Source organism: Schistocerca cancellata, chromosome 12 (assembly GCF_023864275.1).
Source record: "Schistocerca cancellata isolate TAMUIC-IGC-003103 chromosome 12, iqSchCanc2.1, whole genome shotgun sequence".
Taxonomy (NCBI): Eukaryota; Metazoa; Arthropoda; class Insecta; order Orthoptera; family Acrididae; genus Schistocerca; species Schistocerca cancellata.
Window position 1 is genome coordinate 103,575,529 of NC_064637.1, and position 26,475 is coordinate 103,602,003.

At 45.7% G+C, this 26,475-nt stretch overlaps 1 protein-coding gene across 1 annotated transcript in view; it reads left to right on the forward strand.

The window, feature by feature from the left end:
• The first annotated feature begins 3,420 nt into the window (after positions 1 to 3,420).
• LOC126109565 (probable cytochrome P450 304a1) overlaps positions 3,421 to 26,475 on the forward strand; it is a 135,402-nt gene continuing 112,347 nt past the window's right edge. Inside the window, exon 1 of the mRNA XM_049914587.1 lies at positions 3,421 to 3,556. Within this exon, the coding sequence (XP_049770544.1) occupies positions 3,460 to 3,556 (97 nt within the window). The 5' untranslated portion in view covers positions 3,421 to 3,459. The remainder of the gene's footprint in view (positions 3,557 to 26,475) is intronic.

A 26,475-nucleotide genomic window follows, 5' to 3' on the forward strand; every position in this document is an offset into this window, starting at 1 on the left:
AGCATTTCTGGCACTGGCTTTTGTACTGTGTTTAAAGAAGAAGAAAAAATAAACAGATGCTTCTCCAAGGAATGGCTGAAAATGAGAGAGAGCTTTACCCATGAAAATCCGGTAAAGGAGCCGCGCGGTGTAGCCGCGCGGTCTAGGGCGCCTAGTCACGGTCGATGCGGCTTCTCCCGTCGGAGGTTCGAGTCCTCCTTCGGGCATGGGTGTGTGTGTGTCGTCCATAGTCTAAGTTAGATTAAGTAATGTGTAGGCTTAGGGGCCGATGACCTTAGCAGTTTGGTCCCATGATACCTTACCACCACAAATTCCGCTAAAGGAAACATTACCAAAGAAACTTCCCGGCATATTAAAACTGTGTGACGGACCGAGACTCGAACTCGGGACCTTGGCCTTTCGCGGGCAAGTGCACACAATTTTAATCTGCCAGGAAATTTCATATCAGCGCACACCGCTGCAGAGTGAAAAATCTCATTCTGGAAACATTATCAAATGGTTCAAATGGCTCAGACACTATGGGACTTAACATCGGAGGTCATGAGTCCCCTAGAACTTAGAACTACTTAAACCTAATTAATCTAAGGACATCACACACATCCATGCCCGAGGGAGGATTCGAACCTGCGACCGCAGCAGTCGCGCGGTTCCGTACTCACGCCCCTAGAACCGCTCGGCCAAAACGGCTCGCTAGGAAACATTATCACTGAATCCGATGATTACATCAACTTTCTTCGAATGAGCAATGAAATTTTTAATAATTTGTTAAGATCCTCGTAAAAGAGCAAACTTGTGCGTCGAATTCGATTTCAGCTAGCCACGAATGCGTAAAAAGCCCGTACATCTACCAACAAAGATTGTCAATTTCACCTTACTTTTGAAGCAGACGCTTTTCGTGTAATTTTTTTTGTGTTGGAATGGCTACAAATGCAAATAAAGCTTTTCTAACACTGACTCTGGCACTGTGTTTAAAGAAGAAGAAAACAAGATGCTGGTCAGGGAATCGTTTAAAAGGAGAAATATACAGATAAAAACCTGTTAATGGAAATGTTACAACCCGACCAGTACATCAATTTCCTGTGGATAGTCAGTGAACTCCTAAGAAATTGTTTGGAGTTATTTAGCCCTCACAATGATAAGAAAGAAAGGACGCGTGTATGCGAAAATTTATTCTCTTAATGTATGGCTGAGAAACATGTTCAGCTCAATCATTTTGCTAACTGCCGGTGCTATTTTGTATTTATCCTCGATCGTAGTTTCCATAGTTGTGAAAACGTAAGACACAGTGAGATAAATTATAATAAAACTATTTTTCACTATACAGGGTGTTACAAAAAGGTACGGCCAAACTTTCAGGAAAAAATTCCTCACACACAAATAAAGAAAAGATGTTATGTGGACATGTGTCCGGAAACGCTTAATTTCCATGTTAGAGCTCATTTTAGTTTCGTCAGTATGTCCTGAACTTCCTCGATTCACTGCCAATTGGCCCAATTGAAGGAAGGTAATGTTGACTTCGGTGCTTGTGTTGACATGCGACTCATTGCTCCACAGTACTAGCATCAAGCACATCAGTACGTAGCATCAACAGGTTACTGTTCATCACGAACGTGGTTTTGCAGTCAGTGCAATGTTTACAAATGCGGAGTTGGCAGATGCCCATTTGATGTATGGATTAGCACGGGGCAATAGCCGTGGCGCGGTACGTTTGTATCGAGACAGATTTCCAGAACGAAGGTGTCCCGAATGGAAGACGTTCGAAGCAATTGATCGGGGTCTTAGGGAGCACGGAACATTCCAGCCTATGACTCGCGACTGGGGAAGACCTAGAACGACGAGGACACCTGCAGTGGACGAGGCAATTCTTCGTGCAGTTGACGATAACCCTAATGTCAGCGTCAGACAAGTTGCTGCTGTACAAGGTAACGTTGACCACGTCACTGTAAGGAGAGTGCTACGGGAGAACCAGTTGTTTCCGTACCATGTACAGCGTGTGCAGGCATTATCAGCAGCTGATTGGCCTCCACGGGTACACTTCTGCGAATGGTTCATCCAACAATGTGTCAATCCTCATTTCAGGCAAATGTTCTCTTTACGGATGAGGCTTCATTCCAATGTGATCAAATTGTAAATTTTCACAATCAACATGTATGCGCTGACGCGAATCCGTACGCAATTGTGCAATCACGTCATCAACACAGATTTTCTGTGAACGTTTGGGCAGGCATTGTTGGTGATGTCTTGATTGGGTCCCAAGTTCTTCCACTTACGCTCAATGGAGCAGGTTAACATGATTTCATACGGGATACTCTACCTGTGCTGCTAGAACATGTGCCTTTACAAGTACGACACAACATGTGGTTCATGCACGATGGAGCTCCTGCACATTTGAGTCGAAGTGTTCGGACGCTTCTCAACAACAGATTCGGTGACCGATGGATTGGTAGAGGCGGACCAATTCCATGGCCTCCACGCTCTCCTGACCTCAGCCCTCTTGACTTTCATTTATGGTGGCATTTGAAAGCTCTTGTCTACGCAACTCCGGTAGCAAATGTAGAGACTCTTCGTGCTCGTATTGTGGACTGCTGTGATACATTAACGCCATTCTCCAGGGCTGCATCAGCGCATCAGGGATTCCATACGATAGAGGGTGGATGCATGTATCCTCGCTAACGGAGGACATTCTGAACATATCCTGTAACAAAGTGTTTGAAGTCACGCTGGTACGTTCTGTTGCTGTGTCTTTCCATTCCATGATGGATGTGATTTGAAGAGAAATAGTAAAATGAGCTCTAACATGGAAAGTAAGCGTTTCAGGACACGTGTCCACATAACATATTTTCTTTCTATGTGTGTGAGGAATGTTTGCTGAACGTTTGGCTGTACCTTTTTGTAACACCCTGTATATGGTTCAAATAGCTCTCAGCACTATGGGACTTAACTTCTGAGGCCATCAGTCCCCTAGAATTTAGAACTACTTACAGCTAAGTAACCTAAGGACACCACACACATCCACGCCCGAGGCAGGATTCGAACCTGCGACCGTAGCGGTCGTGAGGTTCCAGACCATAGAGCCTGGAACCGCTCGGCCAGTGCGGCCGGCTATGATACAAACAACGCCCGCCCTCTTGTCAAACATTCTGTCAATCAAAATTTTCCGAAAACAAATCAAACATAATCTATGCTTGACAAACACGTGGAACAGCACCATGCACAAATGTTTGGCAGACATAGTACAGTTTGACAAATTGTGTGATCGTGTACGAGGGCCTTAAGACGCTTGCGACCGTAGCAGACGCCGCCGCTATCAAGCGGCAGGTCTCGTTATCGAGAACCGCAGGTCAGAGAACGCAGGCGACCTGGTGGGGCCGTCGCGTGGTGGTGGGGGAATCCCCTAAAGAGCTCCGCGTGCGGCCAAGCCACTCAGAGCCGCTCACACTTCGCAACTGGACGCTCACCATGGCTCTCGTCGGCGTTCTGTTGGCAGCCCTGGCCGTGGGCCTGCTGCTCTACCTGCTGCTCGTCGCCATCTCCAGGCCTGACAACTTCCCGCCAGGTGGGTCCCGTTGCGAAGTGAGAAACATCGCGGTTGCAAGCGGCTGGACTCTGTGGTCTACTGGTTGACTCCGTGATAATGTCACAAACTGTCAGGTATGATAGAGAAGGGTAAATGTATCAGTTGTAGGGAGGAACCGTGGTCCGGAAATGGGTTATTTCCAAGAGTGATTGCCAATCGAAGTCGCGGTGTCTAAACGATAGCCGGCCCTGGTGGCCGAGCGGTTCTAGGCGCTACAGTCTTGAACCGCGCGACTGCTACGGTCGCAGGTTCGAATCCTGCCTCGGGCACGGGTGTGTGTGATGTCCTTAGGTTACTTAGGTTCAAGTAGTTCTAAGTTCTAGGGGGCTGATGACCTCAGAAGTTAAGTCCCATAGTGCTCAGAGCCATTTGAACCAAAACGATACATGTCGAACGTGCGATCGTAAATCGATCATGCGACTCCGGTGGCGGGCGTTGTATGTTTACGGTGGTCGTTACAGCAACGACAAAAGAAAAGCGTCACAAAAATACTTGTAATTGCGAAGGAGACGACTTACCTTACTCGTCATCGGTGTTGTCATCATGCGAAAGTCCATTACGGTGGTCTGGATGGATAATTTGGAAGAGTCGAACCCTGTATTCTTCCTGATACTCGTTTGTTTTCCGCGCTGTCCGCAATGAAATTGTAACGGTATTTCAGCATCGAAACTTTTCTTACAAAGTTTTACTCACTTCGCACCACCACAGTCTATACAGTCCCTTCGTTCCTAGTCCGGTGGTACTCCATATTTGCGAGAAAATAACAATTTTCTGTGCTGGATAAACATGGAACTACATTTTTCCATGTGAGAGAATCCGCCGAAGAAACGTCAAGAACACCAGACATCCCACTCACTAACTACATAAATCCTCTGGGATTCCCTAGAAACTCACAAATAATTCGCGGAGGTATGTAATGTAGAGCAACTAAGGGAACGACGGGAAACAGACAAAAATGACGATCACAAATAACTGATCACAACGCCCGCCACCAGAGTCGCATGATCGATTTATGATCGCACGTTCGATATGTATCGTTTGGACTCTGCGACTTCGATAGGCAATCATTCTTGGAAATTACCCGGAAACGACAGAGTCGAAAGTTAAAACCGAAAATCGTTCTGATACATCTGACAGTACAATGCGCGAACCTGTACTGTTGTTGCTAAGATGGTAGGGCAGGCAATTTTCAGACGTGATAGCATAGATCAAGACAAGAAAAAGAAGTGCAGTAAACACGGGCTCTAAAATGCATACCTTGCGACTGAAGAGCACTTGTTCATCTTCGTTACTTTCAAATGCGTATCTTCTGCTGCAGGTGTCCATGTTTTTGTAGAACGTAGTACGGAGAAAAAAAAAAAAGTCTAAATGTGAGCTCTAAAGCACATCCCCTATAAGTCGTGGGAGCTTGTTCAGTAGAAGAGATGTCTTTCGCAGTGTCGAAGATGAACAAGTGCCCATAGCTCGTGAGATACGCATTTTTTTTGCCATATTTACTAGATTATTTTTCTTATTTTGGTCAGAGGTATCAGAATGATTTCCCCTTATGATTTTCGACTCGGCCACTTCTGGACCAGGTTTACTTACGTCAAATTGATACATTTATTCTTCTCCACAAATCCTGAAAGTTTGTAACATTGTCACGGAATCAGCCAGTATATTAACCGGCTTCTTGCTGTTAGATTGTCAGACTGGCTATTCTGCCATTGCTCTGAACATAAATACCTCAGGTAAACACGAATATTGCGCACGACGAACGTCCGATGTTTCCAGTCAAAAGACAAGGAACGGAAAAACGCCTTCGAACTAATTAATAGTACATGAAAAGTATTCGGAGTTGCGAACATGGACAGCTATCAGCTGTATAATGGTAGGAGTTTGGGTCTGGTGTTCAATCGTGCTTAAAAAAAGTGGTAAGGCGACCGTTCGCAATAAGAAGAAAATCCAGGTTCGAGTCTCGGTTTGGCATAAATTTTCACTGTCGTCATTCCATTACACAACTGATGGTCGTCCATATTCGCAAATGCGAATACATTTCATAACGGCTGCAGTAGCCGCAGTGCCTGCTCATTCAGACGTATATGCACATCCGATGAAAATTGCATCGTACTTTTGAACAGACAGACACTGTAATACTGTAATAAATAATAATTAGTGAATATTGCGAAACACCATCACTCGTCTGACAATTCTGAAAGGCTACTTTTCTTGCCTATACAACACTGCAGTACGAACTCAAGGCTATCGTAGGATTTCGTTATTTAACCCTTTCAGACCCTCTGGCTACAACTGTGTACATTAAGTTTTACTGTGTCTTAGCTGCACCAGAAGCCTTTTTTCCCAATGGAAACCTGAGATCACATTCGTGAATGATCAGCCTTTCTATCATGCAAAAGTGCTGCCAAACTGTTGGCCACCACTATGAAAATATCACGCAAGTCAATGTAACAGTGCGAAGCAGCCCCTGACCACCAGAATAGACGGATGTGGTTCGTTCGCTATATCCTACTGTGTAATTAAATATTGTTATTGTTATTGAGCATTTCAAATACTGTATGATCATTTTACTATACAGGGTGGTCCATTGATAGTGAACGGGCCAAATATCTCACGAAATAAGCGTCAAACGAAAAAACTACAAACAACGAAACTTGTCTAGCTTGAAGGGGGAAACCAGATGGCGCTATGGTTGGACCGCTAGATGGCGCTGCCTTAGGTCAAAGAGATATCAACTGCGTTTTTTTTTATTACATATTCCTGTAGTACGTGAAGAAATATGAATGTTTTAGTTCGATCACTTTTTTTCGCTTTGTGATAGATGACACTGTAATAGTCACAAACGTATAAGTACGTGGTATCACGTAACATTCCGCCAGTGTGAACGGTATTTGCTTCGTGATACATTACCCGTGTTAAAATGGGCTGTTTACCAATTGCGAAAAAGGTCGATATCGTGTTGATGTATGGCTATTGTGATCAAAATGCCCAACGGGCGTGTGCTACGTATGCTGCTCGGTATCCTGGACGACATCATCCAAGTGTCCAGACCATTCCCCGGATAGTTGCGTTATTTAAGGAAACAGGTAGTGTTCAGATACCATATTTCATGACAGGTGGATTTGTCGTCGAAGCACCATACCATGGCCCGCACGTTCACCGGATCTGACGTCCCCGGATTTCATTCTGTGGGGAATGTTGAAGGATATTTGCTATCGTGATCCACCGACAACGCCTGACAACATGCGTCAGCGCATTGTCAATGCATGTGCGAACATTACGGAAGGCGAACTAGTCGCTGTTGAGAGGAATGGCTTTACACGTATTGCCAAATGCTTTGAGGTTGACGGACATCATTTTGACCATTCATTGCATTAATGTGGTATTTACAGATAATCTCTCTGTACCATCAAGCTCAGAAATGATAAGTTCACAAAGGTACATGTATCACATTGGAACAACCGAAATAAAATGTTCAAACGAACCTACGTCCTGTATTTTAATTTTAAAAACTTACCAGTTACCAACCGTTAGTCTAAAATTGTGAGCCATATGTTTGTGACTATTACAGCGCCATCTATCACAAAGCGAAAAAAGTGGTCCAACTAAAACATTCATATTTCCTTACGTACTACACGAATCTGTAATAAAAAATAGGGGTTCCTATTTAAAAAAAAAAACGCAGTTGATATCCGTTTGACCAATGGAAGCGCCATCTAGCGGGCCAACCATAGCGCCATCTGGTTTCTCCCTTCAAGCTAGACAAGTTTCGTTCTGTGTAGTTTTTACGTTTGACGTTTACTTCGTGAGATATTTGGCCCGGTCACGATCAATGGACCACCCTGTATACCACAACAGAGAATATTTCGTAATTAGTTATTGTAGTCCATAAAATGAAGCCAATGTACAAACCATGTTTTGAAAACGGGTACATATATTTGAATAATTCTTGCACCTAAATTATTAAAAAATCGCCTAAGAGCAATACTACATAAATAAAAAATTTCCTTCCTCCTGAAAAGATTCAGGACTGAAAGGATTAAATTCGTCGCAGTCGTTTTCAGTAAAAATAGATGAAGAAGAACCACATCACACCTTAAATATACTTTTCCAGCTAATTCGCTTCATGACACTCGGCAGGGTGCCTGTTTGACGGCTTCCAGGGGCAATTTGATTTTCAGTATCTCTTATGGTTTTACAAATTGTAACATAATCACGAAAAAGTTTTCAGCGTTCCAGGAAAATATTTGCTTTATTATAATTCCCATTTTGGAGCACAATGTTTACTTGTAATCAGATAATTATTGCCGGCCGCGGTGGTCTAGCGGTTCTAGGCGCTCAGTCCGGAGCCGCGCGACTGCCACGGTCGCAGGTTCGAATCCTGCTTCGGGCATGGATGTGTGTGATGTCCTTAGATTAGTTAAACTTAAGTAGTTCTAAGTTCTAGGGGACTGAGGACCAAAGATGTTAAATCCCGTAGTGCTCAGAGCTATTTGAACCATTTAGATAATTATTTTCGGTAAGTGATGATAATCTTCAGACCTGAGTAGAACGGTTCATATAGTTATTGAACCAATATAAAAAATTTAAAATTAATGTCATAACCTACTCATTAAGAGGTATGATCTTAGGCGTTACGGACTTAACACAGTACGACAAGGATTAGAATTAGAAATGGTTCAAATGGCTCTGAGCACTATGGGACTTAACTTCTGAGGTGATCAGTCCCCTAGAACTTACCACTACGTAAACCTAACTAACCTAAGGACATCACACACATCCATGCCCGAGGCAGGATTCGAACCTCCGACCGTGGCGGTCGCGCGGTTCCAGACTGAATCGCCTAGAACCGCCCGGCCATTCCGCCCAGCCCCTTAGAATTAGAAAATGAACGTTTATGTTGAATCAGCCTAACTCAGTGTGCACAAGCACCCTGGCAATATTCGTCCAGTATTTGAGAATGGGAGCGCTGACTTGCAACAAACCTCACACGTAATTTCAAATATTTACGAAACTTCTCCTCGCTGAAACTCACCACAAATTGATGAAACTAGAAAAGTTTATCGTTTCCTACATTTTGGCGGTTCGTACAGTAAAACTGATGCGTCAGGTACGACGTTTTAATTTAATACCCCTTACCTGAAACTCTGTTCGCAACACACTTTACAGACAGTATCCACATATACCACTGAATGTACCTCCAAAATTATTACATTGTACGACACATAGTTCAAGAGAAGCCAGCCGCTGTGACCGAGCGGTTCTAGGCGCTGCAGTCCGGAACCGCGCTGCTGCTGCGGTCGCAGGCTGGAATCCTGCCTCAGGCATGGATGTGTGTGATGTCGTTAGGTTCGTTAGGTTTAAGTTGTTGTAAGTGTAGGGGACTGTTGACCTCCGATGTTAAGTCCGATAGTGCTTAAAGCCATTTGAACCAAGTTCAAGAGATATGAAATCATTTACATTGTGATGTGTGAAAGACTAGCTTTGCTTAAAACTGAACGGAAATTATCCAAACTTTATGCACTCAGCTTAGCGACTTCCGACAAACATTGAACGTAATTTCAAACCTTTGCAGGCGTTTTATGCCCCAAATGCATAGCCTCAAATATTTAACACATTAAACCTTTGTAAAATAATCAGAAGCTCGAAGCTGCTTTCTGCATGGGTCTTCGATTTTTTTAATATAGGATCGGGTGTTGTCTGGTCTCTTTCTAAAGTGGCTGTCGAGGGGCAAGTGCATCAGCGTGCCGGACAACCATCCGATTCCTCGTGTTTCGGTTCGTGCTGACAACAACAGCGCAGCCTCGAAGTCTCACTACAACACAGTCCACACCGACAGCTGAATGGTCAGCGTGACGGACTGCCGTTCTACGGGCCCGGGCTGGCTCGGGGATTTTCTCCGCTCAGGGACTGGCTGTTGTGTCGTCTTCATCATCATTTCATCCCCACCCGGCGCTCAGTTCGCCCAATATGGCGCCGAATGTAACAAGACCTGCATCAAGACGGCCAAACTTGCCCCTAAGGGGCCTCCCGGCCAATGACGCCGAACGCTCATTTCCATTACTGCAACACAAACTTTATGCCTAACTTAATGAACGTTTACGAAAACAAAACTGTTGTTGTTGTGGTCTTCAGTCCAGAGACTGGTTTGATGCAGCTCTCCATGCTACTCTATCCTGTGCAAGCTTCTTCATCTCCCAGTACCTACTGCAACCTACACCCTTCTGAATCTGTTTACTGTATTCATCTCTTGGTCTCCCTCTACGATTTTTACCCTCCACACTGCCCTCCAATACTAAACTAGTGATCCCTTGATGTCTCAGAACATACCCTACCACCCGATCCCTTCTTCAAGTCAAGTTGTCCCACAAACTCCTCTTCTCCCCAATCCTATTCAATACCTCCTCATTAGTTATGTGATCTACCCATGTAATCTTCAGCATTCTTCTGTAGCACCACATTTCAAAAGCTTCTATTCTCCTTTTGTCTAAATTATTTATCGTCGATGTTTCACTTCCAAACACGGCTACACTCCATACAAATAATTTTCAGAAACGACTTCCTGACACTTAAATCTGTACTTGATGTTAACAAATTTCTCTTCTTCAGAAACGCTTTCCTCGCCACTGCCAGTCTACATTTTATATCCTCTCTACTTCGTCCATCATCAGTAATTTTGCTCCCTAAATAGCAAAACTCTGTTACTACTTTAAGCGTCTCATTTCATAATCTAATTCCCGCAGCATCAACCGATTTAATTCGACTAGATTCCATTATCCTCGTTTTGTTTTTGTTGATGTTCATCTTATATCCACCTTTCAATGCACAAAAAACTAGCAAAGACTATGTCTACCAGAGGGGTTACTGTGGTGTCACCACCAGACACCACACTTGCTAGGTGGTAGCTTTTAAATCGGCCGCGGTCCGCTAGTATACGACGGACCCGCGTGTCGCCACTGTCAGTGATGGCAGACCGAGCGCCGCCACCCGGCACGTCTAGTGAGACGTACTAGTACTCGCCCCAGTTGGACAGCAGACTTTGCTAGCGATGCTACATTGACAAATACGCTCTCATTTGCCGAGACGATAGTTAGCATAGCCTTCAGCTACGTCATTTGCTACGACCTAGCAAGGAGCCATAGCATTTGATAATTAATATGGTGAAGCCTGCACAGTAACAAGACCGATGTACTCCAATTGTGGATTAAAGTTAAGTATTATATCAACTACGTACTTTATTTGCTACTATTAATTCCCTTAACTGTTCCAGACCTCACGCCAGTCAGCGTGTAATTAAACGCGTGCATTTCGGCCTCCTCTATCAACACAGTGTTGGCTATTCTGCCAACATTTCAGTTACAACATGTCTACTTTTTTTTGGAGTCATCAGTCTTCTGACTGGTTTGATGCGGCCCGCAACGAATTCTTCTCATGCGTCAATTTCTTAATCTCAGAGTAGCACGTGCAACCTAGGACCTCAATTATTTGCTGTATGTATCAAATGTTTCAGATGCCTCTGAGCACTATGGGACTTAACATCTGAGGTCATCAGTCCCCTGGAACTTAGAACTACTTAAACCTAACTAACCTAAGGACACCACACATCCATGCCCGAGGCAGGATTCGAACCTGCGACCGTAGCGGTCGCTCGGCTCGAGACTGAAGCGCCTAGAACCGCTCGGCCACACCGGCCTGCGAAGCAGGACAAAATCTAAGAATTTGAGATGTGGTGCTACAGAAAAATATTGAAAATTATGTCGACTGGTAGGTAAGAATTGAGGTGGTGCTCCGCAAAATTGTCAAGAATGGAGCATCAGGAAAACACTGACAATAAGAAGGGACAGGATGATAGGACATCTGTTAAGACGTGAGTGAATGACTTCCATGGTGCTAGAGGGAGCTGTAGAGGGTAAAAACTGTAGAGGAAGGCAGAGATGGCATACATCCAGCGCCGGCCGCAGTGACCGAACGGTTCTAGGCGCTTCAATCTGGAACCCCGCGACTGCTACAGTCGCAGGTTCGAATCCTGCCTCGGGCATGGATGTGTGTGATGTCCTTAGGTTTAAGTACACTCCTGGAAATTGAAATAAGAACACCGTGCATTCATTGTCCCAGGAAGGGGAAACTTTATTGACACATTCCTGGGGTCAGATACATCACATGATCACACTGACAGAACCACAGGCACATAGACACAGGCAACAGAGCATGCACAATGTCGGCACTAGTACAGTGTATATCCACCTTTCTCAGCAATGCAGGCTGCTATTCTCCCATGGAGACGATCGTAGAGATGCTGGATGTAGTCCTGTGGAACGGCTTGCCATGCCATTTCCACCTGGCGCCTCAGTTGGACCAGCGTTCGTGCTGGACGTGCAGACCGCGTGAGACGACGCTTCATCCAGTCCCAAACATGCTCAATGGGGGACAGATCCGGAGATCTTGCTGGCCAGGGTAGTTGACTTACACCTTATAGAGCACGTTGGGTGGCACGGGATACATGCGGACGTGCATTGTCCTGTTGGAACAGCAAGTTCCCTTGCCGGTCTAGGAATGGTAGAACGATGGGTTCGATGACAGTTTGGATGTACCGTGCACTATTCAGTGTCCCCTCGACGATCACCAGTGGTGTACGGACAGTGTAGGAGATCGCTCCCCACACCATGATGCCGGGTGTTGGCCCTGTGTGCCTCGGTCGTATGCAGTCCTGATTGTGGCGCTCACCTGCACGGTGCCAAACGCGCATACGACCATCATTGGCACCAAGGCAGAAGCGACTCTCATTGCTGAAGACGACACGTCTCCATTCGTCCCTCCATTCACGCCTGTCGCGACACCACTGGAGGCGGGCTGCACGATGTTGGGGCGTGAGCGGAAGACGGCCTAACGGTGTGCGGGACCGTAGCCCAGCTTCATGGAGACGGTTGCGAATGGTCCTCGCCGATACCCCAGGAGCAACAGTGTCCCTAATTTGCTGGGAAGTGGCGGTGCGGTCCCCTACGGCACTGCGTAGGATCCTACGGTCTTGGCGTGCATCCGTGCGTCGCTGCGGTCCGGTCCCAGGTCGACGGGCACGTGCACCTTCCGCCGACCACTGGCGACAACATCGATGTACTGTGGAGACCTCACGCCCCACGTGTTGAGCAATTCGGCGGTACGTCCACCCGGCCTCCCGCATGCCCACTATATGCCCTCGCTCAAAGTCCGTCAACTGCACATACGGTTCACGTCCACGCTGTCGCGGCATGCTACCAGTGTTAAAGACTGCGATGGAGCTCCGTGTGCCACGACAAACTGGCTGACACTGACGGCGGCGGTGCACAAATGCTGCGCAGCTAGCGCCATTCGACGGGCAACACCGCGGTTCCTGGTGTGTCCGCTGTGCCGTGCGTGTGATCATTGCTTGTACAGCCCTCTCGCAGCGTCCGGAGCAAGTATGGTGGGTCTGACACACCGGTGTCAATGTGTTCTTTTTTCCATTTCCAGGAGTGTAGTTCTAAGTCTAGGGTACTGATGACCTCAGATGTTATGTCCCATAGTGCTCAGAGCCAATTGAACAATTTTTTCCCTCCTGCTTCTGTTTACGCACAGGCCATGTCTAACTACCATATAATGCTGTGCTTCAAACGTACAATCTCAGAAATTACATCCTCAAATTAAGACATACGTTTGATACTCGCAGACTTCTCTTGGCCAGGAATGCCTTCTCTGCCAGTGCTAGTCAGCTGTCTGTGACCTCCTTGCTCCGTCCATCGTGATTTATTTATTTATTTATTTGCTTAGGCAGCAAAATTCGTTAACTTCGTCTACTTCGTGATCACCAGTATTTTTCGCTGTTCTCATTTCCGCTACTTCTCATTAATTTCATCATTCTTAAGTTTACTCTTAATCCATATTCTGCACTCATTAGAGTGTTCATTCCATTCAGCAGATCCTGTAATTCTTCTTCGCTTTCAGTGAGGATAGGAATACACTACTGGCCATTAGAACTGCTACACCACGAAGATGACGTGCTGCAGACGCGAAATTTAATCGACAGGAAGAAGATGCTGTGGTACGCAAATGATAAGCTTTTTAGAGCATTCACACCAGGTTGGCGATGGTGGCGACACCTACAAAGTGCTGCCTTGAGGAAAGTTTCCAACCGATTTCTCATACACAAACAGTAGTTGACCGGCGTTGCCTGGTGAAACGTTGTTGTGGTGCCTCGTGTAAGGAGGAGAAATGCGTACCATCGCGTTCCGACATTGATAAAGGTCGGATTGTAGCCTATCGCGATTGCGGTATATCGTATTGCGACATTGCTGCTCGCGTTGGTCGAGATCCAATGACTGTTAACAGAATATGGAATCGGTGGGTTCAGGAGGGTAACGCGGAACGCCGTGCTGGATGCTAACGGCCTAGTATCACTAGCAGTCGAGATGACAGGCATCTTATTCGCATGGCTGTAGCGGATCGTGCAGACACGTCTCGATCCCTGAGTCAACAGATGGGGACGTTTGCAAGACAACAACTATCTGCACGAACAGTTCGACGACTTTTGCAGCAGCATGGACTATCAGCTCGGAGACCGTGGCTGCGGTTACTCTTGACGCTGCATCACAGACAGAAGCGACTACGTTGGTGTACTCGACGACGAACCTGGCTGCATGATTGGCAAAACGTCATTTTTTCGGATGAATACAGATTCTGTTTACAGCATCAAGATGGTCGCATGCGTGTTTGGCGACATCGCGGTGAACGCACATTGGAAGCGTGTATTCGTCATCGCCATACTGGCGTACCACCCGGCGTGATGGTATGGGGTGCCATTGGTTACACGTCTCGGTCACCTCTTGTTCGCATTGACGGCACTTTGAACAGTGGACGTTACATTTCAGATGTGTTATGACCCATGGCTCTACTTTTCATTCAATCCCTGCGAAACCCTACATTTCAGCAGGATAATGCATGTTGCAGGTCCTGTAGAGGCCTTTCTGGATACAGAAAATGTTCGACTGGTGCCCTGGCCAGCATATTCTCCAGATCTCTCACCAATTGAAAACGTCTGGTGAATGGTGGCCGAGCAACTGGCTCGTCACAATACGCCAGTCACTACTCTTGATGAACTGTGGTATCGTGTTGAAGCTGCATGGGCAGCTATACCTGTACACGCCATCCAAGCTCTGTTTGACTCAATGCCCAGGCATATCAAGGCCGTTATGACGGCCAGAGGTGGTTGTTCTGGGTACTGATTTCTCAGGATCTATCCACCCAAATTGCTTAAAACTGTAATCACATGTCAGTTCTAGTATAATATATCTGTGCAATGAATACCCGTTTATCATTCGCATTTCTTCTTGGTGTAGCAATTTTAATGACCAGTAGTGTATCATCAGCGAATCTTATCATTGATATCCTTTCATCTTGAGTTTTAATACCACTCTCGAATCTTTATTTTCTTCGTTGCTTCTTCGACGTACTGCATTACATCCTTTATAATACGAGCACATCGTTCTTGATGTGCCATTCTTATTGTTCCCTCTTGGTTCTTGTACACACTGTGTATTACCATCTTTCCTATGGCTTACCTCTGCTTCCCTCAGCATTACGAAAATCTTGCTCCATTTCATATTGTGGATCGGTTTTTTAAGGTAGATAAATCCTATGAGCTTGTCTTAACTTTTCATCAGAGCTGATTCCTCTATCAACTGCAACGTCAAACTGCTCCTCTGGTACATCTACATCTAGATCTACATCTACATTTATACTCCGCAAGCCACCCAACGGTGTGTGGCGGAGGACACTTTACGTGCCACTGTCATTATCTCCCTTTCCTGTTCCAGTCGCGTATGGTTCGCGGGAAGAACGACTGTCTGAAAGCCTCTGTGCGCGCTCTAATCTCTCTAATTTTACATTCGTGATCTCCTCGGGAGGTATAAGTAGGGGGAAGCAATATATTCGATACCTCATCCAGAAACGCACCCTCTCGAAACCTGGCGAGCAAGCTACACCGCGATGCAGAGCGCCTCTCTTGCAGAGTCTGCCACTTGAGTTTGTTAAACATCTCCGTAACGCTATCACGGTTACCAAATAACCCTGTGACGAAACGCGCCGCTCTTCTTTGGATCTTCTCTATCTCCTCCGTCAACCCGATCTGGTACGGATCCCACACTGATGAGCAATACTCAAGTATAGGTCGAACGAGTGTTTTGTAAGCCACCTCCTTTGTTGATGGACTACATTTTCTAAGGACTCTCCCAATGAATCTCAACCTGGTACCCGCCTTACCAACAATTAATTTTATATGATCATTGCACTTCAAATCGTTCCGCACGCATACTCCCAGATATTTTACAGAAGTAACTGCTACCAGTGTTTGTTCCGCTATCATATAATCATACAATAAAGGATCCTTCTTTCTATGTATTCGCAATACATTACATTTGTCTATGTTAAGGGTCAGTTGCCACTCCCTACACCAAGTGCCTATCCGCTGCAGATCTTCCTGCATTTCGCTACAATTTTCTAATGCTGCAACTTCTCTGTATACTACAGCATCATCCGCGAAAAGCCGCATGGAACTTCCGACACTATCTACTAGGTCATTTATATATATTGTGAAAAGCAATGGTCCCATAACACTCCCCTGTGGCACGCCAGAGGTTACTTTAACGTCTGTAGATGTCTCTCCATTGAGAACAACATGCTGTGTTCTGTTTGCTAAAAACTCTTCAATCCAGCCACACAGCTGGTCTGATATTCCGTAGGCTCTTACTTTGTTTATCAGACGACAGCGCGAAACTGTATCGAACGCCTTCCGGAAGTCAAGGAAAATGGCATCTACCTGGGAGCCTGTATCTAATATTTTCCTTTCCCAAAACCTAACTGATCGTCATCTAACACATCCTTGATTTTCTCTCCATGTACCAAGACAGCACAAAAAGTGGCCGTGGCTGAAATATGAATTACCCGCCATGAAGAAGACTTGTGATTCTGAACATAGTAGAAGGATTAACACCTTTTTGACCTTTAGTGTTAGGACCCAACTTCTAAAAACACCTAAGTAACCTGCGCCGGATCATTCGTAGCATTGCAGACTTACTAAAGGCACGTTATTTCTTGATGTGGAGTCAAGAGCGGTAAGAAGTATCTAACTCTTAATAGCTATAGCAAAATGAATTCGTATCTCAGTGCTATAGTCGGCGGCGTAGAAGGCAACTGCCTGACGGGAAGGTTTGGTTCGTACACTATGTGATCGAAAGTATCCGGGCGACCCCAAAAACATATATTTTTCATGTTAGGTGCATTGTGCTGCCACCTAGCGCCAGGTACTCCATATAAGCCATCTGAGTAGTCACCGGACATCGTAAAAGAGCAGAATGCGGCGCTCCGCGGAACTCACGGACTTCGAACGTGGTCAGGTGGTTGGGTGCCACTTGTGTCATACGTCTGTACGCGAAATTTCCACACTCCTAAACATCCCTAGGACCATTGTTTCTGCTGTGATAGTGCAGTGGAAACGTGAAGAGACACGTACAGCACAAAAGCGACCTCGTCTGTTGACTGACAGACCACCGACAGTTCAAGAGGGCCGGCCGGTGTGGCTGAGCGGTTCTAGGCGCTTCAGTCTGGAACCGCCCGACCGCTACGGTCGCAGGTTCGAATCCTGCCTCGGGCTTGGATGTGTGTTGATGTCCTTAGGTTAGTTAGGTTTAAGTAGTTCTAAGTTCTAGGGGACTGATGACCACAGATGTTCCATTGTGCTCAGAGCCATTTGAACCATTTGAGTTCAAGAGGGTCGTAATGTGTAATAGGCAAACATCATCCAGACCATCACACAGGAATTCCAAAATGCATTAGGAGCCACTGCAAGTACTATGACAGTTAAGCGGGAGGTGAGAAACCTTGGATTTCATGGTCGAGCGGGTGGTCATAAGCCACACATCACGCCGGTAAATGCCAAATGATGCCTCGCTTGGTGTAAGGAGGGTAAACATTTGACTGTTGAACAGTGGAAAAACGTTGTGTGGAGTGACAAATTACGGTACACAATGTGGTGATCCGATCTCAGTGTGTGGGCATGGGGAAAGCCCGGTGAACGTCATCTGCCAGCGTATGTAGTGCCAGCAGTAAAATTCGGAAGCGGTGGTGTAATGATGTGGTCGTGTTTTTGATGGAGGGGGCTTGCACGCCTTGTTTTGCGTGGCACTACCACAGGCCTGCATTGATGTTTTAAGCACCTTCTTGCTTCCCACTGTTGAAGAGCAATTCTGGGATGGCGATTGCATGTTTCAACACCATCGAGCACCTGTTCATAAGGCCTGTGGCGGAATAGTTACACGACAATAACATATCTGTAATGGACTGGCCTGCACAGAGTCCTGACCTGATACCTATAGAACACCTCTGGGATGTTTTGGAACGCCGACTTCGTGCCAGGCCTCACCGACCGACATCGGTACCTCTCCTCAGTGCAGCACTCCGTGAAGAATGGGCTGCCATTCCCCAAGATTGAACGTATGCCTGCGAGAGTAAAAGCTGTTATCAAGGCTAAGGGTGGGGCAACACCATATTGAATTCCAGCATTACCAATGGTGGGCGCCACGAACTCGTAAGTCGTTTTCAGCCAGATGTCCGGATGCTTTCAAACCACTGTAGAAATAACACGACTGGTCAGAATGACATCAAATTGCAACGGAATATTATCGGAGTACGAGGAAAACGTATGGCAGATGAAAAATAAATAGTTACAAAATGTAGCAACAGATGGCACTATAAGCATCGTAATTTAATAGTGGTCGTCTACAAATGACAAATGAATCACACAACAATGCCTAAGGTGTACGTTTGACGTTAAACAAACTGTATTACTCAGTGTACATGGGTGCACAGGTGTGATACTGTTACGGAAGCCCATTTACCACGGCAAGGTCATATCAAATAGGATGGGAAAAATCGATTTTTAATCGTCCTGAGGCCAAAAACCGCATAGAAAGCATCAATCAAAATCAAATCGGCTTATTAATTTCTGTGTGACTGACCGAAATTATGCTGTCCACCGTTTTCTGCAACATGTTGAAATCAAGAAATAGCAGGTTCCACAACTTATCGAAGTTTCTCCGCAGGCCGGAGTGGCCGAGCGGTTCTAGGCGCTTCAGTCTGGAACCGCGTGACCGCTACGGCCGCATGTTGGAATCCTGCTTCGGACATGGATGTGTGTGATGCAGTTAGGTCAGTTAGGTTTAAGTAGTCCCAAGTTCAGAAGTGAAACGTTCGCAGTGCAACACATTCTGAGCTATAATTCCAGTATTCATTATGTCACTCAATATTAAATTGAGTCACTCGCAAAGTATATAACTAAGATCTGTTCATTTTTTCTCGTTCCCTGACCAGAGGGGAAGGTGCGGCGTGGAAACGGTAGCAATGAGCAGGGCTGATTTTCGGCGGTATCGTCGGAGCTTCTGCCGTACGAAGCGGCAGGTCATAGGACCGCAAGTCACTTACATATAAATGCTTTTCTTCATTAAACAGAAAAAAGTGTATAATGTGCCAGTGTCTATTCAGTGTCCATAGTACATAACAGAAAAACGGCTATAGTTAGATATCGAGAAGGCGTGCTTTGTGGCATGTCACAACTACAATTTATGGCTCAGAACAAATAGTTCTGAAAGAACTTTCACCTATTAGCCTATTGCGAAATGTAACAGTTAAATTGTAAATGTAATTGTTGGAACGCAGTGTGAAATACGACGGAACTGGAGAAAGAGTTCGTGCAATCAATTTAGTTCCTTCAGCTCCAAAACAAGGTGTGATATTTTCCGTATTTTGTTAATATTAATATCTATTAATTATGGTTTCAGCGTGTAGAAGGGGAGGCGAATGGGAGATACCTTAAAAAGAGTCACAGACGAAGCAAAAAAAAAAAAAAAAATTATTTAGAGGAGGGTAGCAAGAAGAAGACAAATGTAAATTGCATTAATTGCAAATCCGAAGGAGAGGAAGTGATGGGGGAAGGATGCCATGAATATATGCCTCTTAATCACATTGTCTCACTGTGGCGTAGTGGTAACACCGGTTCCCGTATGATCATCGAAGTTAAGCGCTGACAGGCTTCCCCAGCACTTGGATGGTGACCATCCGATCTGCCGATTGCTGTTGGCAAACGGGGCGCACTCAGACCTTGTGAGGCAAACTGAGGAGTTACTCGATTGAGAAGTAAAGGCTCCGGTCACTAAAACTGACAACAGCGGGGAAAGCGATTTATTCGCTTCTGTAGGGCCTTCCAAGCTGACGTACGAACTTTTCAAGTATTCTGTAGACGCGTAGTAGAAACTGAGCTGGCAACAGCGCTACTAGAAAGTTTTAATACTGTATTTTGAAAGACGCACACCCAAGTCCAGGGCTTCATTTCACAATACTGTAGACAATTTCCAGTAGGAAATTACGTTTTATGGATGATTTGTATTTCCAACTTAAACTCACACTTCTTCATTTACGCAAAATTTCACTGTCTTGTTTAACAGTAATATCACAAATTGAGTCCGCCTTGATGCAAAACACCTTGTTACTCGTTTAGCCCGCATCTCGTGGTCGTGCGGTAGCGTTCTCGCTTCCCACGCCCGGGTTCCCGGGTTCGATTCCCGGCGGGGTCAGGGATTTTCTCTGCCTCGTGATGGCTGGGTGTTGTGTGCTGTCCTTAGGTTAGTTAGGTTTAAGTAGTTCTAAGTTCTACGGGACTGATGACCATAGATGTTAAGTCCCATAGTGCTCAGAGCCATTTTTTTGTTACTCGTTTATTTCTTTGCACTCTTTACACTCTGAGAGAACTAACCAAGAACACAGAACAGAAAGCACACACACGCAAAAGAACCACTTCCCCATAACACACAGAGACACAAATAATGAACAGAAGTCGTCGTAATGTGCGCTACAGTTTTTCATAGCCTTTCTCGCCACTTGCGATACGTCTCTCGCGACACACGCGAACAGCAAGATGGCGTAATATTCTGAATCAGAAACAAAGTGCGAATAGTTTTGTTTTTCTGTGTAAAAAGCAGCCAAACACCATCCAACGAAGGTGAGTACACGAATAGCTGAGCAACAGCTAAATACACACCAAAATAACTTGTTTCCACAACACTACCACAACCCCAAGTATACAGGGTGTTACAAAAAGGTACGGCCAAACTTTCAGGAAACATTCCTCACACACAAATAAAGAAAAGATGTTATGTGGACAAGTGTCCGGAAACGCTTGTTTTCCATGTTTGAGCTCATTTTAGTTTCGTCAGTATGTTCTTCCACCTACGCTCAATGGAGCACGTTATGATTTCATACAGGATACTCTACCTGTGCTGCTAGAACATGTGCCTTTACAAGTACGATACAACATGTGGTTCATGCACGATGGAGCTCCTGCACATTTCAGTCGAAGTGTTCGTACGCTTCTCAACAACAGATTCGGTGACCGATGGATTGGTAGAGGCGGACCAATTCCACGGCCTCCACGCTCTCCTGCCCTCAACCCTCTTGACTTTCATTTATGGCGGCATTTGGAAGCTCTTGTCTACGCAACCCCGGTGCCAAATGTAGAGACTCTTCGTGCTCGTATTGTGGACTGCTGTGATACAATACGCCATTCTCCGGGGCTGCATCAGCGCATCAGGGATTCCATGCGACGGAGGGCGGATGCATGTATCCTCGCTAACGGAGGACATTTTGAACATTTCCTGTAACAAAGCGTTTGAAGTCACGCTGGTATGTTCTGTTGCTGTGTGTTTCCATTCCACGATTAATGTGATTTGAAGAGAAGTAATAAAATGAGATCTAACATGGAAAGTAAGCGTTTCCGGACACATGTCCACATAACATACACTCCTGGAAATGGAAAAAAGAACACATTGACACCGGTGTGTCAGACCCACCATACTTGCTCCGGACACTGCGAGAGGGCTGTACAAGCAATGATCACACGCACGGCACAGCGGACACACCAGGAACCGCGGTGTTGCCCGTCGAATGGCGCTAGCTGCGCAGCATTTGTGCACCGCCGCCGTCAGTGTCTGCCAGTTTGCCGTGGCATACGGAGCTCCATCGCAGTCTTTAACACTGGTAGCATGCCGCGACAGCGTGGACGTGAACCGTATGTGCAGTTGACGGACTTTGAGCGAGGGCGTATAGTGGGCATGCGGGAGGCCGGGTGGACGTACCGCCGAATTGCTCAACACGTGGGGCGTGAGGTCTCCACAGTACATCGATGTTGTCGCCAGTGGTCGGCGGAAGGTGCACGTGCCCGTCGACCTGGGACCGGACCACAGCGACGCACGGATGCACGCCAAGACCGTAGGATCCTACGCAGTGCCGTAGGGGACCGCACCGCCACTTCCCAGCAAATTATGGACACTGTTGCTCCTGGGGTATCGGCGAGGATCATTCGCAACCGTCTCCATGAAGCTGGGCTACGGTCCCGCACACCGTTAGGCCGTCTTCCGCTCACGCCCCAACATCGTGCAGCCCGCCTCCAGTGGTGTCGCGACAGGCGTGAATGGAGGGACGAATGGAGACGTGTCGTCTTCAGCGATGAGAGTCGCTTCTGCCTTGGTGCCAATGATGGTCGTATGCGTGTTTGGCGCCGTGCAGGTGAGCGCCACAATCGGGACTGCATACGACCGAGGCACACAGGGCCAACACCCGGCATCATGGTGTGGGGAGCGATCTCCTACACTGGCCGTACACCACTGGTGATCGTCGAGGGGACACTGAATAGTGCACGGTACATGCAAACCGTCATCGAACCCATCGTTCTACAATTCCTAGACCGGCAAGGGAACTTGCTGTTCCAACAGAACAATGCACGTCCGCATGTATCCCGTGCCACCCAACGTGCTCTAGAAGGTGTAAGTCAACTACCCTGGTCAGCAAGATCTCCGGATCTGTCCCCCATTGAGCATGTTTGGGACTGGATGAAGCGTCGTCTCACGCGGTCTGCACGTCCAGCACGAACGCTGGTCCAACTGAGGCGCCAGGTGGAAATGGCATGGCAAGCCGTTCCACAGGACTACATCGAGCATCTCTACGATCGTCTCCATGGGAGAATAGCAGCCTGCATTGCTGCGAAAGGTGGATATACACTGTACTAGTGCCGACATTGTGCATGCACTGTTGCCTGTATCTATGTGCCTGTGGTTCTGTCAGTGTGATCGTGTGATGTATCTGACCCCAGGAATGTGTCAATAAAGTTTCCCCTTCCTGGGACAATGAATTCACGGTGTTCTTATTTCAATTTCCAGGACTGTATTTTCTTTCTTTGTGTGTGAGGAATGTTTCCTGTGTGATTTCCCCAAATCACTCCAGGCAAATGCCGGGATGGTTCCTCTGAAAGGGCACGGCCGACTTCCTTCCCAATCCTTCCCTAATCTGATGAGACCGATGACCATGCTGTCTGGTCTCCTTCCCCAAAACAACCAACCAACCAATGTTTCCTGAATGTTTGGCCGTACCTTTTTGTAACACCCTGTATACTGCTGACATACGAAGTTCACCTTTGAGTATTTGATTACTAACAGCCGCTCACATGGTTGCAGATGACATGATGTTCGCTAAGTAAAAAGGACGGCAACAGAAAAAAAGAGCACAGAAAATATGTTACAAAGATCCCCAATAATTGCTTAAAACATGCTGTAGCATACAATAAATAAGGTAGTCTGAAAGTATCGATATAAAACTATGTTTCAAAAGACGATTTGTAAAAATGTAATAATGTTTTACTGTGTTTGTACAACCATACCATTTTCTGCATGTTTTAGATTAAAAAAAACTTGTTTGGGATAATAAAGAAATAAACGAATAACAAGGTGTTCTGCATCAAGACGGGCTCAGTTTGTGATATTACTGTTTTTCTATGCAAACACGGACCAAATGGAAGAGTTCCCAGATAATATTACTGTCTTATTTAATTTATCCTTTGGGAACCACATCGCATCCGGTCACCCCTAAAACTTTGAACGTTCCTAGATACTTAACTCAAGTTCATAGAACTTTGGTTTGAATTGGTTTGTTCACAGTTGGTTTACACACATCAGCTACACGATAAAAATGTTTTTATATACCTTCACTCTTACATAGAAGATAACACTGCTATTTATTTATTTAAATAGCGTCGTTACCGGGTTCGAACCGAGAGGTTCAACTTGAGACAGCTAGTTCAGGTTTTCAATTAGTTTCGCCTTTTGTTTCCCCAGCTGACGAAATTTCCTTGGTGTGGTGGTGCCGGTGAAAAATTCGCGCCATCATGTTGCAGTGCAGAGTGCTTATAATCTTGCAGCAGCGGAAACTGCATGATGAACTTTTTTATGAATATGTATGCACATAATGTAAAGCACCACTCACACACTAAGAAGTTTCATCACATGGAGGTTTGTATACAAAGATGGCAATATTACAACCTGCTTTACATTATGTGCACACATATCCATAAAAAAAAGTCCCGCATTGTACGCATAAGGTCCAGATTTGGACCAAAGCGTTATTAACTTGCTCAGTGTGCGGAACTCTTCTCTTGACTAAATCATCCATTTTTTTTCTGAAATTGTAATCGTTTGTTTGTCTGTACATGTATATAACATCTACAGCTTTCCATCTCTTTTTGTGATGCGCTTGTTTTTTGGTCTTAGTTTGTGTGGTATTCGTTCGTTACGGAAATATTTAGAAAAGCGTTAGCTGTCTAGCTCTGTGTGTTTGTGTGTGTGTGTGTGTGTGTGTGTGTCTGTGTGCGTGAGAGAGAGAAAGAGAGAGAGACTTGACGTAATCTACTAGGGTCGTGTCATCCTAACCATGGCTACAGTGTGTATTAATATATGACAGACATAAGGAAATTAATTCTGCTTATTTCAGCAAGCAAATATTGCGACAAACGAACCGCTTCGGTCATCCGTCAGTTATCGTGTGACCGCCGGGGCGTGTCGATCGTAAATTGAATGATAGCAGTGTTGTCGCGGACTTTAACCAGTGTGACGCGATATCGGCCCTGGGAACTTCCAGAGATTTGTTGACATTCTTATCGGCGTTCGCGTGCAGCAAGTTTGTAAACTCTGTTGTACTGGGTTGTTTTGCTACCAAATATGGTTCAAATGGTTCAAATGGCTCTCAGCACTATGGGACTTAACATCTATGATCATCAGTCCCCTAGAAATTAGAACTACTTAAACCTAACTAACCTAAGGACATCACACAACACCCAGTCATCACGAGGCAGAGAAAATCCCTGACCCCGCCGGGAATCGAACCCGGGAGCGGGAAGCGAGAACGCTACCTCACGACCACGAGCTGCGGACACCAAATATGGTTTCAAGTGGGAGATAAGCTTTGCGCAACGCATTCTCAAATGTACCATTTTTCACTCGGTGACAATCCATTCGCCGGCTGCCAATGAACATTTTTCAAAAAAATTTCATCTTACTTCACCTACACTATGTGATCAAAAGTATCCGGACACCTGGCTGAAAATGACTTACAAGTTCGTGGCGCAATCCATCAGTAATGCTGGAATTCAATATGGTGTTGGCCCATCCTTAGCCTAGATGACAGCTTCCACTCTCGCAGGCGGACGTTCAGTCAGGTGCTGGGAGAGGTGTGCTGCATTGAGGAGAGGTATCGAAGAAAGATTAAGGAAACCTACGTTTCTAGCATTTGTAGACTTAGAGAAAGCTTTTGACAATGTTGACTGGAATACTCTCTTTCAAATTCTGAAGGTGGCAGGTGTAAAATATAGGGAGCGAAAGGCTATTTACAATTTGTACAAAAACCAGATGGCAGTTATAAGAGTCGAGGGACATGAAAGGGAAGCAGTGGTTGGAAAGGGAGTGAGACAGGGTTGTAGCCTATCTCCGATGTTATTCAGTCTGTATATTGAGCAAGCAGTAAAGGAAACAAAAGAAAAATTCGGGGTAGGTATTAAAATCCATGGAGAAGAAGTAAAAACTTTGAGGTTCGCCGATGACATTGTAATTCTGTCAGAGACAGCAAAGGACTTGGAAGAGCAGTTGAACGGAATGGATGGTGTCTTGAAGGGAGGATATAAGATGAACATCAACAAAAACAAAACGAGAATAATGGAATGTAGTCGAATTAAGTCGGGTGATGTTGAGGGTATTAGATTAGGAACTGAGACACTTAAAGTAGTGAAGGAGTTTTGCTATTTGGGGAGCAAAATAACTGATGATGGTCGAAGTAGAGAGGATATAAAATGTAGACTGGCAATGGCAAGGAAAGCGTTTCTGAAGAAGAGAAATTTGTTAACATCGAGTATAGATTTAAGTGTCAGGAAGTCGTTTCTGAAAGTATTTGTATGGAGTGTAGCCATGTATGGAAGTGAAACATGGACGGTAAATAGTTTGGACAAGAAGAGAATAGAAGCTTTCGAAATGTGGTGCTACAGAATAATGCTGAAGATTAGATGGGTAGATCACATAACTAATGAAGTATTGAATAGGATTGGGGAGAAGAGAAGTTTGTGGCACAACTTGACCAGAAGAAGGGATCGGTTGGTAGGACATGTTCTGAGGCATCAAGGGATCACCAATTTAGTATTGGAGGGCAGCGTGGAGGGTAATAATCGTAGGGGGGACCCAGAGATGAATACACTTAGCAGATTCAGAAGGATGTAGGCTGCAGTAGGTACTGGGAGATGAAGAAGCTTGCACAGGATAGAGTAGCATGGAGAGCTGCATCAAACCAGTCTCAGGACTGAAGACCACAACAACAACAACATCGAAGTGACCTGCCGCGGTGGTCTAGCGGTTCTGGCGCTGCAGTCCGGAACCCCGGGACTGCTACGGTCGCAGGTTCGAATCCTGCCTCGGGCATGGGTGTGCGTGATGTCTTTAGGTTAGTTAGGTTTAAGTAGTTCTAAGTTCTAGGGG